Raw genomic sequence first — 14,909 nt, forward strand, 5'->3', positions numbered from 1 at the left:
AACCCACAGTGTGAAAGTAGCTGACTCCAAGTCAGACTGCTGACCAGTCACAAGTGGAGTCCCACAGGGTTCGGTCCTGGGTCCTCTCCTGTTTGGTATCTACTTCTCTGAAGTCCAGGCCAACACAAAGGGACTCTGGGTGACAAAGTTCGCAGGTGATTGCAAGTTGGATGCTATTAACAACTCCCCAGGTGATGCTGACATCCTACAGAACGGCCTCACTGAGACCAACAACTGGTGCCTTAAGCTCAGTGCTAAAAAAATGTGTCGTCATCCCCTTTGGGAAAAACCCAGTTCCCATGAATTACCACATCGATGGTAGTCCACTGAACACAGAAGGCATTATAAGAGATTTGGGAGCACAGGTTGACAGCAACCTCTCTTTTGACCACCACATTGCCACTATGGTTAGAAAGTCCTTCTATGTGGCACATCTCATTACTAAGGATTTTGCATCTAGGAAGAAGGAAGTCATTGTCTCCCTCTACTCTTCCCTCTTTAGGCCAGTCATCGAGTACAATGCCCCATTTGGCATGTACCTCACTAGACACCTGCAACAACTGGAGAGGCCGTAAAAGTACCTCACAAAGAGGATCCTAGACATTAAACACTTGTCCTATTTGGACAGACTCAAAAAACTCCCAACTATTCTCTGTCTCATATCGCCTACTTAGAGGTGATCTCTGCTTGACTTACAAAGGCATGTCTGACCCAGCTCTGTTAGAAATGCTGCATCTAAAGAAATCCCAGTCCCTTCGCACCGCACACTACAGAGACCTCAACCTCATTACCACAATCAAAAGAGCAAGCTGGAGGGACAGGCTCATAACCCAGAGATTGCCCATGCTATTTAATAGACTTCCCATACATGTCAAACAGAGCACCTCACTGGCCTCTTCAAGAGAAATCTTGATGAGTGGATGGGGAATAGAAAATTCACCCCGGGGATCATTCCAGTGGCTCTACTCGATCGAGGCACGGGGAACTAAGGTCGGGTGGTACAATGCCAGGATAATCCTACGGGCTTGTAAAGGCTCCAGGGCCATTAGCCTAGTACACACCTGTGAACCTGTACGGTTTATACTTTGATGTGTGGTACTCCCCAAGGATACTATTTGTGCCCCCAGTTGTTTGCCTTCTTGATAAAACAGTATTTGCTGGAATGTTTTATATGGGGGGGGGGTGACAAAACAATATTCACTTTGTGTTGCATATGGGGGGGGGGGTCTCTTTATCAAAATTTCCATATCGTCCCATGGCATTTTGATAATATAATAAATCTAATTTAATTTAATTATTCATTAATCAGATAAGGATCATAGGAAGTTCCTAGGCTAATGGCCCTGGGGCCCTTCCAAGCCTAGCTAAGAGTTTTTCCCCAAAAAGAAACCTCAGTCAGCACCTTTTGCCCCTGTCAATGAGGAACACAGGTGGAACCCCTGGAACAAGCTTTGTGGTTTCCCATCCACTCATCATGGTTGTGCTTGAATAAGGTCAATGAGGTGCTCTGTTTGACGTGCATGAGAAGTCTGTTCCAGAGGCTGAGCAGCCTCTGGGAGACAAACCTGTCTCTCCAGCAGGTTTTATTGATGTCACATGTTTGATTCAAGCCTTTTTAATGGGTAGTGCATGAGGAGTTAGACTTGTAGATATGGAATATCTCTAGTAGCGCAGGGTGGACATTTCCTTTCACAGTGGTCACCTAGGAAACTGAGTCTTGCTCAGAGTCTCTCACTTTGCAAATAGAAAGTGAGGGAATCAAACCCAGGGCTACAGGATGAAGCTCATTCACAGCATCTAACCTTAACCCTCTGAGTTAAACTCTTACTTATCACTCATGCAGCTTGCTGTGTTTACTTGACATACTGTGTAACTGTTGGTATTTTTTCTGGGTGCAAACATATTGCAAAAACTAAAGCTGTGTATTTAAATTTAATCTATCCTAGGCCCTACAGTACTTTCTGTTCCTAAGAAATTGTGAAACCGTAAATAGTTGAGGGTTTGGATGGCCATTACTGTGGCATAGTGTGCTTTTAGTTACCTGTGAATATGTAGTTAGTAAAAAGGATGCATTTAAAAGCTAGAACATTTTTAATTTTGGACTTTTTGATTAAAAGTTGCAGGCCTTACATCTGTTTATTTTTCCTGTATTCGTATGTTTGCCAAGCTTAACTAGTATAGCCACCAGCTGATTTTTTTTCTATGTAAAAATGTGAATGTTAAACATTTTGTATGAAGGAAAAAATATATAGTGGAATAGGAAGTGAAGGTCAGGGGGCCTTGGGATGCCAGACTTTATTTTTTTTTTACTTTAACACAGTACAAGTAAAGGTACTCTGTTCTGTATGAGTAAGACCTATATGGAAAGTTGGAAGGATGTATTACTGTTGTTACTGAGTTCTGATCCATTTGATTGCTAGCCTTAGGCAGGAGCTAAGATGAGAAGTTTGCTTTTCTTGGATTACATAGTCCACTTCCTCAAGGTATTGTTTAAGGAAGGTAGGTATAGAAGTTGGGAAGCCAAAGTCTTTCATGTGTAGTCTGAAAGTACAGACAGAGACAGAAAGGCAATGTGCTATGTCAAAGGAAGGGGACAGTTGAAGGACTGAAGGACTGAATGTGCTATGGTAAAAGAAGAGGATAGACACAGGACTGAATGTGCTATGGTAAAAGAAGAGGATAGACACAGGACTGAATGTGCTAAAGTCTAAATTTGCTACATTTAGTTGCATTTATTTATTGTATGGAAGAGCCTCTATTGTTGCTTTTATACCCCTGGTAAAGTCAGCATACGTTCCCAACTATGGGTATTATTTGCTGAAGTTTTAATGAAAGTGAGAGGGGGGATGCTGGGTGTGTGTATTTCGAGGTTGCTGACAAGTAGTGCAGTTTAAGAAGGAGATTAAGAAAGTTTTAGATGTTTTTCATAAGGAGTTTAACCTGACTCTAGACTCAATTTTTGATATTCCCTCTTTGACGCAATAAAAGATTTGAAGAAAGCATTCTAAACCTTACTGAATTACTTCGGGTTTAATTGACTGTATTTTAGACCCCTCTTTAGGTCATTGCCAGCTATAGAATCCCCTCCATGAATCAGGACATCCATTCAGCCTACTTGGATCTACTTGAGTCAATCAAGATACAACCAAATGCCCTGGCTTTGGGTGACTTTAAATTACCCATCCATTGACTGGGTAAATTATGTGTGTTCTAGTTCACTTGCCCAGAAGTTCCTGGACTTTAACGTCAATGCCCTGGACCAGCTGGTTGACACACCATAGATATATACAGAGCCTGTAGATATAGCAAACCTGCTGGCTGACAGTTTAAGTGAAAACTTCACTCTCCAGTCCCCACCACATGTAATGCAAAGCATCCCTAACAGCTGTCCCCCACCTAGTATCTCTGAGGATCAGGTCTTAAACGTCCTCCCCAAGGTCAAAAACATGGCCTGTGTGAGATCAGACAACATCCTAGACTGTGTTCTACATGGGTTAAAACAGGAGTTAGTATCACCATTGGGCACGTTTTTCAATCACAGGTAAGCACTGGCTTTGTCCCAGGAGAATGGAAAATATTTACCATTATCCCTTTGCACAATTGGGGTGAATCCATGGACCCCAGGAACTGTAGCTCCATTAGACTGACCAACCTTATCTGCAAGGCCATGAAACAAATCATCATGGACCTTAATAACAAAGATATAGGAAATCTCCAAATGCTTGATCTCACCCAGTTTTGTCAGAGAGAGAGAGATCACGCCTGTTAAACTTGGTGGACTTCTTTGTGACAGTCACCTAAGCCCTAAACGAGGGCAAATTTGTGTATACGGCCTACCTAGACTTAGTCAAGGCCTTTGACACAGTCCCCCACTCAGGCATCATTGATAAACTCACCCATTTATTGTCAGGTGGGCTGCAAACTGGCTCACTGATAGAACTCATAGGGTCAAAATAGGGGACTCCACCTACTCCAGCAGATCTGTAACCAGTGATGTTCCACAGGGATCAGTTGTGGGACCCATACTGTTTGGAATCTACTTCTCTGAAGTACAGGCTGAAACTAAAGGACTGTGCCTGACAAAATTTTCTGATGACTGCAGACTGGGAGTGATCATTGAAACCCAGCTATGTCAACATCCTGCTAGAAGGTCTTATACAGACTAATGACTGGTACCAAAATTATGGTCTTACACTTAATGCAAAAAAAGTGTTTTTATCCCATTTGGCAAGGGTGATGTTCCTGCAAACTACCACATCAATAGCAGTACCTTATGCACACAGTCAGTGGTGAGAGATTTGGGCACACAGATCGACAGCAACCTTAGCTTATATCATCATAGTGGTAAGAATGGAATTTTAAATTGCTCATTTCAGAAGTAAGGGCATTGCCTCCAGAAGGTTATAACCCCCCTGTACTCTTCCCTTAGCAGGCCAGTAATGGAGTACAACCTCCCCTTTGGTACGTTCCTTCCAAACACCTGCAGCAATTGAAGAAACTACAAAAGTTCCTTACAAAGAAAATTCAGGGTCTTTAAGATGTGTCTTTTGTGGACAGACTGAAGTCAGTCACTTTACTCTGTGTTGTACAGACTGCTCAGAGGGGACCTGTGCCTTTCATACAGAGCAGTTTCTGACCCAGCTTTAATGGAAATGTTGCAATTTGCAAGTCAAACGGCACACAGGTCCCTCACTCAAAGGACATTAATCTGATGTTCTTCATTCCACATTGCTGCAGTCCTAACTATTGGGTAGTCCGCTGTCCAGTCGGCCCGAATACCAAAGTATATGGCTGACGTCGGTCAGGGCGCATTAGACTGACGTCAGTACGTCAGGGTACTAATGCGCATGACCGACGTCATATCCTCAGTCTTTTTTGCCGCATGGTCCGATGCAGAAGCAATTTTGCGAGTGCAGGTTGGCGTTCTGAAAGTTTCTGAAGCCAGAGTTTCAGACCGAATCAAAGTTGGCTAAGTACCCGCTAGAATATTTTGGTTTTTCTTGCCTCAGTATTTAACCGGATGTCAGAAAAAGTGAATAACTGTATTTCTTGTGGGAAACAGATACCTCATAGGGATTACCATACTTTGTGTATACCTTGTTTAGGGCCTGAGCACGACGTTGTTGGATGCCGCTCTTGTGCTAGATTTAACAAACGCACTATTAAGAGAAGGTTAGACTGTGCCAGGTTAGTGTTTGGGAAGCGTTGTAATTATAAAATGCCGCCGGATGCTCCGACGCCGCTTCGCTAAAACGCAAGGACAAAACAGCAAAGCCTAGAGTGGAAGAACCGACAGTCCCAGACGCCGGTTCTTTAGAGGGCTCAGTGGAGCCGGAGGTTTTGCCAGGTGTTTCTTTGGAGTCTCAGGAGAGACTTTACTGTTACAGGATGTTTCCTCTCAGGAAGTAGGCCAGGCTGAGGGGCTTCTCAGGTGGCTGTTCTTCCCTCTCTTCCTAAGGTGGTCAGAGCCTCCTCTTCTGTTTCCAAGGCTTCTTTGAGGGGCAGGCCGAGTTTTGCTTCAGTGGGGGTTTCTCCTAGTACTTCAGGGTCTTTGCCTAAGAAACATATGCTTAAAATGGCAGAGGATTTGATTACTATGATAAGGGGTTCTATGCCCTCCTGATAAGAGGCCTAGGGTGGAGTCTGAGTTTGAGAGTTTTGAGCAATGCTCGAGGCTTCTGAGTCTTCGGCTGAAGACTTGCAGGAGTACCCTCCTTATTCTGATTCTGATGTGGATGATTCTACTCCTTCAGCTTCCCCTCCTGAGGATTTTTCATTTTCAGAGACTCTGCATTCCATGAGGGAGCATTTTAAATGGGAAGGTCAAGATTTCTCTGATTCCAGGAAAAGGCTTAGGGAATTCTTGTTTTTACCCCAGCACAGGCCTTTAGCTATACCTCCTGTTTTGAATGTAGTGGAAGATGTTTTTGCAGAGGCTTCCCTGAATCCGGATTCTTTGCCTCCTGCCCCAGTTAAACCGGATAGGTATTATAGGGTGCCTGAAGCTCATAAGTATCTTTTAAGAGTCCTAGGGCAGACCCGAAACTGTCTCTCAGGGGCCTAAAGGTGTGAAGGCCTCAGTTGTTAAAAATCCTGTCCCTCCTGATAAAGAGGCAAGGGCTTTGGATAGATGGGGAAAGAAAGTGTATACTTCTTCCACTTTAGCCATGAGGGCGTTGAATTGTCAGTTTCACATGTTAAAATATCAGAATTATCTTCTTTCACAGTTGAAATCTAAGGTGGATGCTCTGGCGGAAGGTATTGAGTGTAAAGAGTTGCAGGATTTAGTTCATGTGTCTGAACAAGTGGGTAAACATTCCTTGCAATGTGGTTTTGATGCTGTGCAGGCCTCCTCCAGGGTGGCTGCCACTGGTTCTGTTCTTCGAGGCACGCCTGGTTGAGAGATCAGAACTTAGCTGAGCATGTTAAGACAAGGATTTTGGATGCTCCTTTACAGTCTGATGTGTTGTTTGGTTCGCCTGTGGAAGCAGTTTTAAAGAAGATGGAGGACAAGGCTAAGTCTATGCAAACTGTTAAGGATTTTTTGCAGGTGCAGCCTCCGAAGTTTAGTAGAAATTGGCCTGCTAAGGGATGGACTTATCCTGCTTATGATTCCCAGTCTAGGGGTAGGTCTAGACGTGGTAGGGGCAGAGCTCCAGGTGTTTTTAGGCCTAGGGCAGGGGTTTCACCTGCTCAGACTTCTGGTGAGGGCAGGGGTCAGTCCTTTCGTAAGCAGACCCAATGACCTGCCTTTTCAGCTGCCAGTACCTTCTCGCCTGGCGGCACCTCTAGGAGGAAGACTGTCTCTTTTCAAAGAAAATTGGGATTTCATTACCCAAGACAAATGGGTTCTGGATATCATTCACCACGGTTACAGGTTTTATTTCCATACCTTGCCTCCTTTCAAAGGCATGCCAGACATTCCTCCTCTACAAAGACAAGAGGCTCACAAGCAAATTTCTCAGTTACTCCAAATAGGGGCCATTCAGCCGGTTCCTCTGCCAGAAAGGGGCCTAGGATTTTATTCTCGCCTGTTCCTAGTACCGAAGAAGGGGAACACGTGGAGACCAATTTTGGATTTATCTATCCTCAACACTTATCTGGACATTCCCAAGTTCAAAATGTTGACGTTACAACAGCTTTTACCTCTGCTGGGAAAGGATCACTGGATGGTAACTTTAGATCTCAAGGAAGCTTACCTTCATGTGCCTATAAGACTGAGTTGCAGAAAGTATCTGCGTTTTCGAGCTGGAAATTCTCATTATCAGTTCTCTGCATTGCCCTTTGGCTTATCTACTGCGCCCAGAGTATTCACAAAGGTTCTGGCTCCAGTGATAGCTTACTTCAGGCTAAAAGGAATTCAAATCTATCCTTACTTGGACGATTGCCTGATTCTGGCTCAAGAAAAGGAAGACCTTCTACAGCATTTGGAATATGTCATAGCAGTGCTAAGATGCCTAGGGTATTCTGTGAACGAAATAAAGTCCAGTCTAGTACCCTCTCAAGACATGTGCTTTCTGGGTGTGAGACTGAATACAGCAGCCCAGATGGCCTTTTTAACCCCGGACAAACAAAAGAATCTTTCCAGTTACTTCCATCAACTATCTCTTCAGTCCGGGCTGACTGCAAGGACAGTCCTTCAAGCCTTAGGGTTCATGGCATCTTGTATTCTGGTGCTTCCCAATGCCAAACTGCATATGAGGAAGCTACAATGGTATCTCAAAATGTATGGACACAGCACTGCCAGGATTTGGACACTGTCATTCAAATAATACCTTGCATTCAAAAGGAATTTTTGTGGTGGGCTCAGGAATGTCACCTAAACAAGGGACTCTCTGTGACCCGGCCAGAGGCGAGTCAAATTCTAACGACAGATGCCTCAGACATTGCTTGGGAGCTCATCTAAATGGAAAGTGGATACAAGACAAGTGGCCTGCCAGACTACAGCATCTACATATCAACATGAAGGAGATGTTAGCAGTCCAGTTTGCATTAATGGCTTTCAAGGAGTTACTTCTTCCAGGGCAGGTGTTGATTCTAACAGACAACACAACTGTCATGTGGTACATCAACAAACAAGGGGAACACATTCTTACCCATTGTGCAGGCAAGCAATGATTTTATGGGAGACTGCGCTAAGCTTGCAACTAACTCTTCAGGCAAGGTTTCTGCCGGGAGCACAGAACTCCTTAGCAGATGTGTTAAGCAGACAAATCATGGATCCCCACGAGTGGAAACTGGATCTTCATGTATTTCAAAAGTTGACAGTGTCCTGGGGAACTCCAGACATAGATCTGTTCGCTTCTCCACTAAACCACCAGCTGCCAAAGTTTTGCACAAAGAGGTTTCATCACACAGCTTGGAAGGTGGATGCTCTTTCTTTCAGCTGGAAAAATCTTCATGTGTATGCGTTTCCACCTCTGCCTCTTCTTCCAAAGGTGCTTCTAAAGGTCAGACAAGACAAGCCAAGGATGATTTTAATAGCTCCAGATTGGCCTCGGCAGCACTGGTACCCATTACTGAGGAGTCTGGTAAAGAAGCCTCCATGGCCTTTACCCTTGATTCCACATCTGTTGTCTCAGAAGGACGGTCGTCTGCTCAATGTCAAGCTTCACTCTCTTCATCTAACAGCCTGGCATATTCTGTTTTGAAAGACAGCAGGTCTCAACTTCCTCAACAAGTTTTAAATGTGATTATGGAAGCCAGAAGACCTAGTACAAGGAAAGTGTACGCAGAAAAATGGAAGAGATTTTTATTTTGGACTGCAGCAAAGAATTTGGAGATTTCAGAGCCTAATTTGAGTGTGGCTCTTCAATATCTTACTGAGTTATTGGACAAAGGTTTGTCTTTCTCTTCCATTAAGATACATGCTGCAGCAATTTCAGCTCACTATGATTGTGACCCACCATTGTTTTCACATCCTTTGTTCAAGCAATTTCTTAGAGGGGCAAAGAATATAAGACCCCACGTAGAGCTCCTACTCCTGCTTGGGATCTCAATTTTGTGTTGGAGAAACTTACTCTACAACCTTTTGAGCCTGCAGCTACTGCTGAACTGAAATACTTGTCATGGAAGACTGCTTTTTTGTTGGCCATTACTTCTGCAAGAAGGGTTTCTGAGTTACAGGCCCTTATGGCGGTTGAGCCTTTTTGATTTTTCATAAGGATAGGGTATCATTACGCACTAATCCTTCCTTTATGCCTAAAGTGGTTTCTAGTGTGGCTTTAAACCAAACTATTCATTTGCCTACGTTTTATGCAGATCCCCAAAATAAAGGGGAAAAGATTTTGCACACTTTAGATGTACACAGGCAATTGCGTTATTATTTGAGCAGGACTAAGGATTTTAGGCAGTCTCAGCAGTTGTTTGTTTCTTTTGCTTTGAGTTCTCAGGGCAAGCCTGTGTCAAAACAAACTATTTCTAGGTGGATTGGGTTTTGCATTGCATTTTGTTATTCCCATCATGGCAAGGAGGTTCCAGCTGGGATTAGGCCTCATTCCACTAGGGCTACTGCCACTTCAACAGCTTTTTTAAGGGGGTGGCAACTAAGGATATTTTGGAGGCAGCTACTTGGAGTTCAGTGCATACTTTCTCTAAGCATTACCACCTTCCTCTCTACTCTAAGTCTAGGGCTGGTTTTGCCACAGCTATTTTGCAAGGCATGTTATCAGCTCCTGCTTCCTTATGATTTGCCAGCCTCCCTTACCTCTGCTTTGGGATTCTACCCAATAGTTAGGACTGCAGCAATGTGGAATGAAGAACATAGTACAGTTTTGTACCTACCATAAATGTAGATGTTCGAGGATCCACATTGCTGCAGTCCAATTTACCCTCCCTCCTTCCCCTCTGTGTTTAGGGGTGGTTGTGTAGGTGAGGTTATATTCTGCTAATTTTGTATATTTTGTATATATTTATATTTTGGTGCAGATATGTTGGGAGTTTTTGGTTTTTGGCCTTATCTTTTCAGGGTCTTCTGACATCTGGGGCAAGAAAAGACTGAGGATATGACGTCGGTCATGCGCATTAGTACCCTGACGTACTGACGTCAGTCTAATGCGCCCTGACCGACGTCAGCCATATACTTTGGTATTCGGGCCGACTGGACAGCGGACTACCCAATAGTTAGGACTGCAGCAATGTGGATCCTCGAACATCTACATTTATGGTAGGTACAAAACTGTACTGTATGTGACATCAACAAAACTTGCTGGAGAGACTGATTTGTCTCACAGAGGTTGCCCCACCTTTGGAACAAGCTTCCTGTTCATGTTAAACAAAGCCCCTTTTTGCTCCTATTTAAGTGTAATTTGGACGAGTGGATAGGTAACCAGAAATTCCCCCTGGGGGATTCCACCTGTGTCCCTCTTGGACAGGGGCAGTAGGTGCTGATTTTAGTGTCTGGTTGAACTTTGCTAGGCTTGTAAGGGCCCTGAGGATGTTAGCCTAGTGACCTCCTATGATCCTCTGATCCTATGTAGTACAACTGGAAAAAAAGTTGCTACTATATGTTTAGACAACGTAACCTAGTACCGAAGAAAAATACTTTTCTAACATTAAGGGTGGAGCACACTTTCCTTACTTAACAGTAAATCAACAGAAAGGGACAGGTAGTTGTACAGGGATGACTGCTCTAGATATTGGCATATGAATTGTTGAAATGGGCCAATGTCACAACATCTTATGTATGATCCATGTCAAATGTCATTTTTCATTCTTATTAAAAATAAAGAAAAAGGATTCAAGCTGGAATTGTGTGTTTAAACCATAGTATATTAACTTAAAACGAGAGATGAGCACTATTGCTCTTGCCAGAGTTTCACAGATCATATATTGGAAGTCCAAATATATCTCAGCACTGGAGGAGTTGTAGATTTTGACAGGTGAGCAGGTGGACAGGAGGTAAGTACTTGTTACAGCTTATGTAGGCAGACAGTTTTTAATAACTGGATGTCCTGATATTTGAACAGTCTTTAAAGATGTCAGGCTGGACAGCTGCAAGTCACATTAGCTTTATTGTAGTAGGTTTTTCATCCATGAGAAGTGGTCCCTCTTCCCTCTGAATTTAGGAATGTTTTATATATAAGAGGCAAGATGTATTAGCTGTAATAAGTGATTGCAGAGAGGATTACAGGGCTATAGTGCACATAGCAGTGTAAAACGTACTAAAACTAATCCGCTGAAAAGAAAACATAAGTAAATACTGTGAAAAAAAGATATTGGGAATTTAAGAGATGAAATCGTACTGTACTTCGAAAGCCACTAATTTCCATCATCTATCAGCGTTACTACCCAGAAAAGGATCAGTTATAGAAAGGAGATTGGGCAGTATGAATTAAGTGTAGCAGGTTGTAAGGTGAGGGCTCTACTGTTTGACCATTAGTGATAAACCATTGGCTAGAATTGTTGGGCTACTCCAAGTGTGGGCTACTGAGACAGATGTCTTTGGAGGTAAGAACACATCTTATTCTCACTACTACTTGTTTAGTGGGGGGGGGGGTTTATAATAAATAGGCAGGCTCATTTACATTAGAACTATTAGGAGAAAAGCTCAAAAGACAACCACACTGCTGTGAAGCACTACATACCACACAAGTAAAATGTAATGCACGTACATCATGGGGCAGCAGTTAGGTTTCAGTGCATGTTCCTCTTTAGAATACAGATTACAGAACATGTACTGTGATCAGTACAGTAGTGTTACCAACCAGATCCCATCGTTTTTATAACTCAAGATGTTGAACAAGGCACAGATATATGATAGAATAACGTAACAGATAAATATGTTCCTGGAACTTAAGTTTAAATGCAAGGTTATTGTTCCAGAACTTAAAAACTGTAGTTACGTTAGAGAAAGTGACACTGATATACAAAGTCCATCCTAAAATCTTGAGTTTTCATCCTACAAGGCAATGTGTTTATTTAGGCTGCATTCCATAACTGCTTATACTATAATGTTTGTTTGTGTCTTTCGGCTTTTCCCGGTTAGGGGTCACCACAGCAGAACTCCAGTCTGCTAATGATTGGCAGTTGATTTTTACGTACTGGCTTGCCAGGCCTGACGCACAACCTTCAGCGAAGGTACGCCCATTCACGCATGTCTCCACGCAGAAGACGCTCTAGCTGAGAATCGAACTGCTTATACTACAATAAAATGTTTAATAAAACTATATAAGCCTGTGGTTGTATGTAGTTTATATATAAAATATTAATCCATTTTTGAATTTTTCAGATTATGACAAAGGGCTGTGAAACAGTGGAGATGACACTAAGAAGGAATGGGCTTGGTCAGCTTGGGTTTCATGTGAACTATGAAGGAATTGTGGCCGATGTGGAGCCTTATGGATATGCTTGGCAGGCAGGATTGCGACAAGGAAGCAGGCTGGTTGAGATCTGTAAGGTTGCTGTGGCAACACTTTCTCATGAACAGATGATTGATCTGTTAAGAACTTCGGTGACAGTTAAAGTTGTGATCATCCCTCCACATGATGACAGCTCCCCTCGTAGGTAAGTCTAATGTACTAATTTTACCAATGTCATTATTGCTGGTCTGTGCTGTAAAACCTGGTTTCATCTACAGGACTAGCTACTTAGTTATTTGAACTTCTAAGTTGTAGTATTTCTACTGCACTTTGAGTGTGACTGTTTAAACACAAAATTTAAAAGCAGTTTTTAAAGTAAGTCTTAGAGAAAAGGAAGAAATTCAGAAGGTCTTGCTCTGCTGCAAGATGTTCTTATAGATAAGAGCAAGGTAGAATGATGGCTGTAGTACAGGAAAACATTAGCACTAGCCTGTTCAGTGGTGCGTAGGGAGAGGATGTTGTAACTGAACCCAGGTGTTACAGGATTGAATAGCATCATGGGAAGTGGAAGAGCTGGCTGAGGGGGGGGATGAGTAAGTAGTTGATACCAGCTTGACCGTACTAGTGGAGGGAAGCAGCCTGCTGCATTGCACACTAAACTTTAAGGGAGGCAGTGTAAGGTCTAAGGACAAGCGGCTACCAAGTACTATGTGCTCTGCAGAGGGGTTTGACACAAACGCAGAAGGAATCACAAGTCAAGTCTCACTCATCCAGGCTGCTGCAAGGTAACAAGGCTAGAGCAAAAAGTAGAACACCACTCTAGTGGCTGCCTTAACGATGTCTTGTAAGCCAGCATGCAGATTAAAAAGGGAAATCTGATTACTGGAGACAGTAGAAGGGGGAATAAAAATATACAGAAAAAAACATTGAGAGAGAGATGTTGGAGCTTTATGGTTTACAACTTGGTGGAAGATGTTTGCATGTGGTATTAAAGCTTCCTAGCCTGTATAAATCAGTGGTTCAGAAAAGGACAGGGACATAACGCTGTAGTTCCAAGGGTTGCTCTGTGACTCCCTGTAAAATGTTGTATAATGGGCAAGGAGACATAGCTTGTCTTCGTGCTGTTAAATCTGACAGAGGTGACGTTGCAGCCATCGTGAGATGAGCTCATGGCTAAATCATGGCTCATGCTTCCCAGTGGATCTTAGATGTATGCAACCTGCAGCTTCTACTTGCAGACTACCCATGGCTGCAGTATCAGCACTGTCAGAGCTAATGTATTCAAGCTGCAGCTTCTACTTCCAGACTGCCCATGGCTGCAGTATCAGCACTGTCAGAGCTAATGTATGCAAGCTGCAGCTTCTACTTCCAGACTGCCCGTGGCTGCAGTATCAGCACTGTCAGAGCTAATGTATGCAAGCTGCAGCTTCTACTTCCAGACTGCCCGTGGCTGCAGTATCAGCACTGTCAGAGCTAAGGAGCTGACCAGGTGTGGGCAACAAGATGTCACTACTAATGTTGTGCGAGTGCTTACCACTGACCAACTCCATATCATGTGACGTCACTGGTGGGAATTTCAATCTGACATGAATCAGGTAGCGATATATCCAAGAAACCAGTTCCACCCACCGATCAGGTCCAGTGAGCATCCAGATTTATTGGCAACAGTGGAAGCTATGTGAGTGAGGCCAAGACTCTCAAATGAGTTAAGGAATTTCACAATGAGTTCACAAGTCTCAGAGTGAGCTCAGGCATTAAACTACACCAGAGTATACCATCCTACAGACTTATTGGCTAGGTCAGTGGTCTGTTCCAGGAGCTTCTGAAGAAAAGCCCCCAACTAACATGGTGAATGGTAAATGAGAAAAAATGTACAGTTTATATATATATATATATATATATATATATATATATATATATATATATATATATATATAAATTAATGCGCATTACATAAATGTGCATTAAAATCATAGCAGTGGGTTGGGAATTCAGGGTAAATAGCAACATTCATATGCTAATCAAGTTTCAGGTTCTTGCCCAGAATGACCCTTAGAGTTTAAATTAAGGTAACTGTTTCTAAACTGACATTGGCCTGAAACTTTATTCTAAAATTTGAGCTATTTAGTTCAGGTTGCAGTCTAGTTAAGATGACTGCCTTACAGCTGATGGTTCGATTTTGACCTTTACTCATTGAGCATATGAAGTTTACATGCTCTCAGTGTCTCAGTGGAATGTTCTTCGTCTTCCATTGCTGCAGTCCTGACTATTGGGTATAGTCCGCGTCCAGTCGGCCCGAATACCAGAGTATAAGGCTGACGTCGGTCATGGCGCCTTAGACTGACGTCAGTACGTCAGGGTACTAATGCGCATGACCGACGTCATATCCTCAGTCTTTTTTGCCGCATGGTCCGATGCAGAAGCAATTTTGCGAGTGCAGGTTGGCGTTCTGAGATATTCCGAAACCGGAGTTTCAGACCGAAACAGAGTTGGCTAAGTACCCCGTTGGGGAACATTTTGGTTTTTCTTGCCTCAGTATTTAACCGGATGTCAGAAAAAGTGAATAACTGTATTTCTTGTGGGAAGCAGATACCGCATAGGGATTATCAT

General features: G+C 43.1%; 1 protein-coding gene across 1 annotated transcript in view; it reads left to right on the forward strand.

The window, feature by feature from the left end:
- Positions 1–14,909, forward strand: part of SIPA1L1 (signal induced proliferation associated 1 like 1) — a 2,148,853-nt gene that overhangs the window by 1,347,316 nt on the left and 786,628 nt on the right. Inside the window, exon 9 of the mRNA XM_044073855.1 lies at positions 12,230–12,504. Coding sequence (XP_043929790.1) covers positions 12,230–12,504 — 275 coding nt within the window. The remainder of the gene's footprint in view (positions 1–12,229; positions 12,505–14,909) is intronic.

Source organism: Protopterus annectens, chromosome 6.part0 (genome assembly GCF_019279795.1).
Source record: "Protopterus annectens isolate FY-2018-M chromosome 6.part0, PAN1.0, whole genome shotgun sequence".
NCBI lineage: Eukaryota > Metazoa > Chordata > Ceratodontiformes > Protopteridae > Protopterus > Protopterus annectens.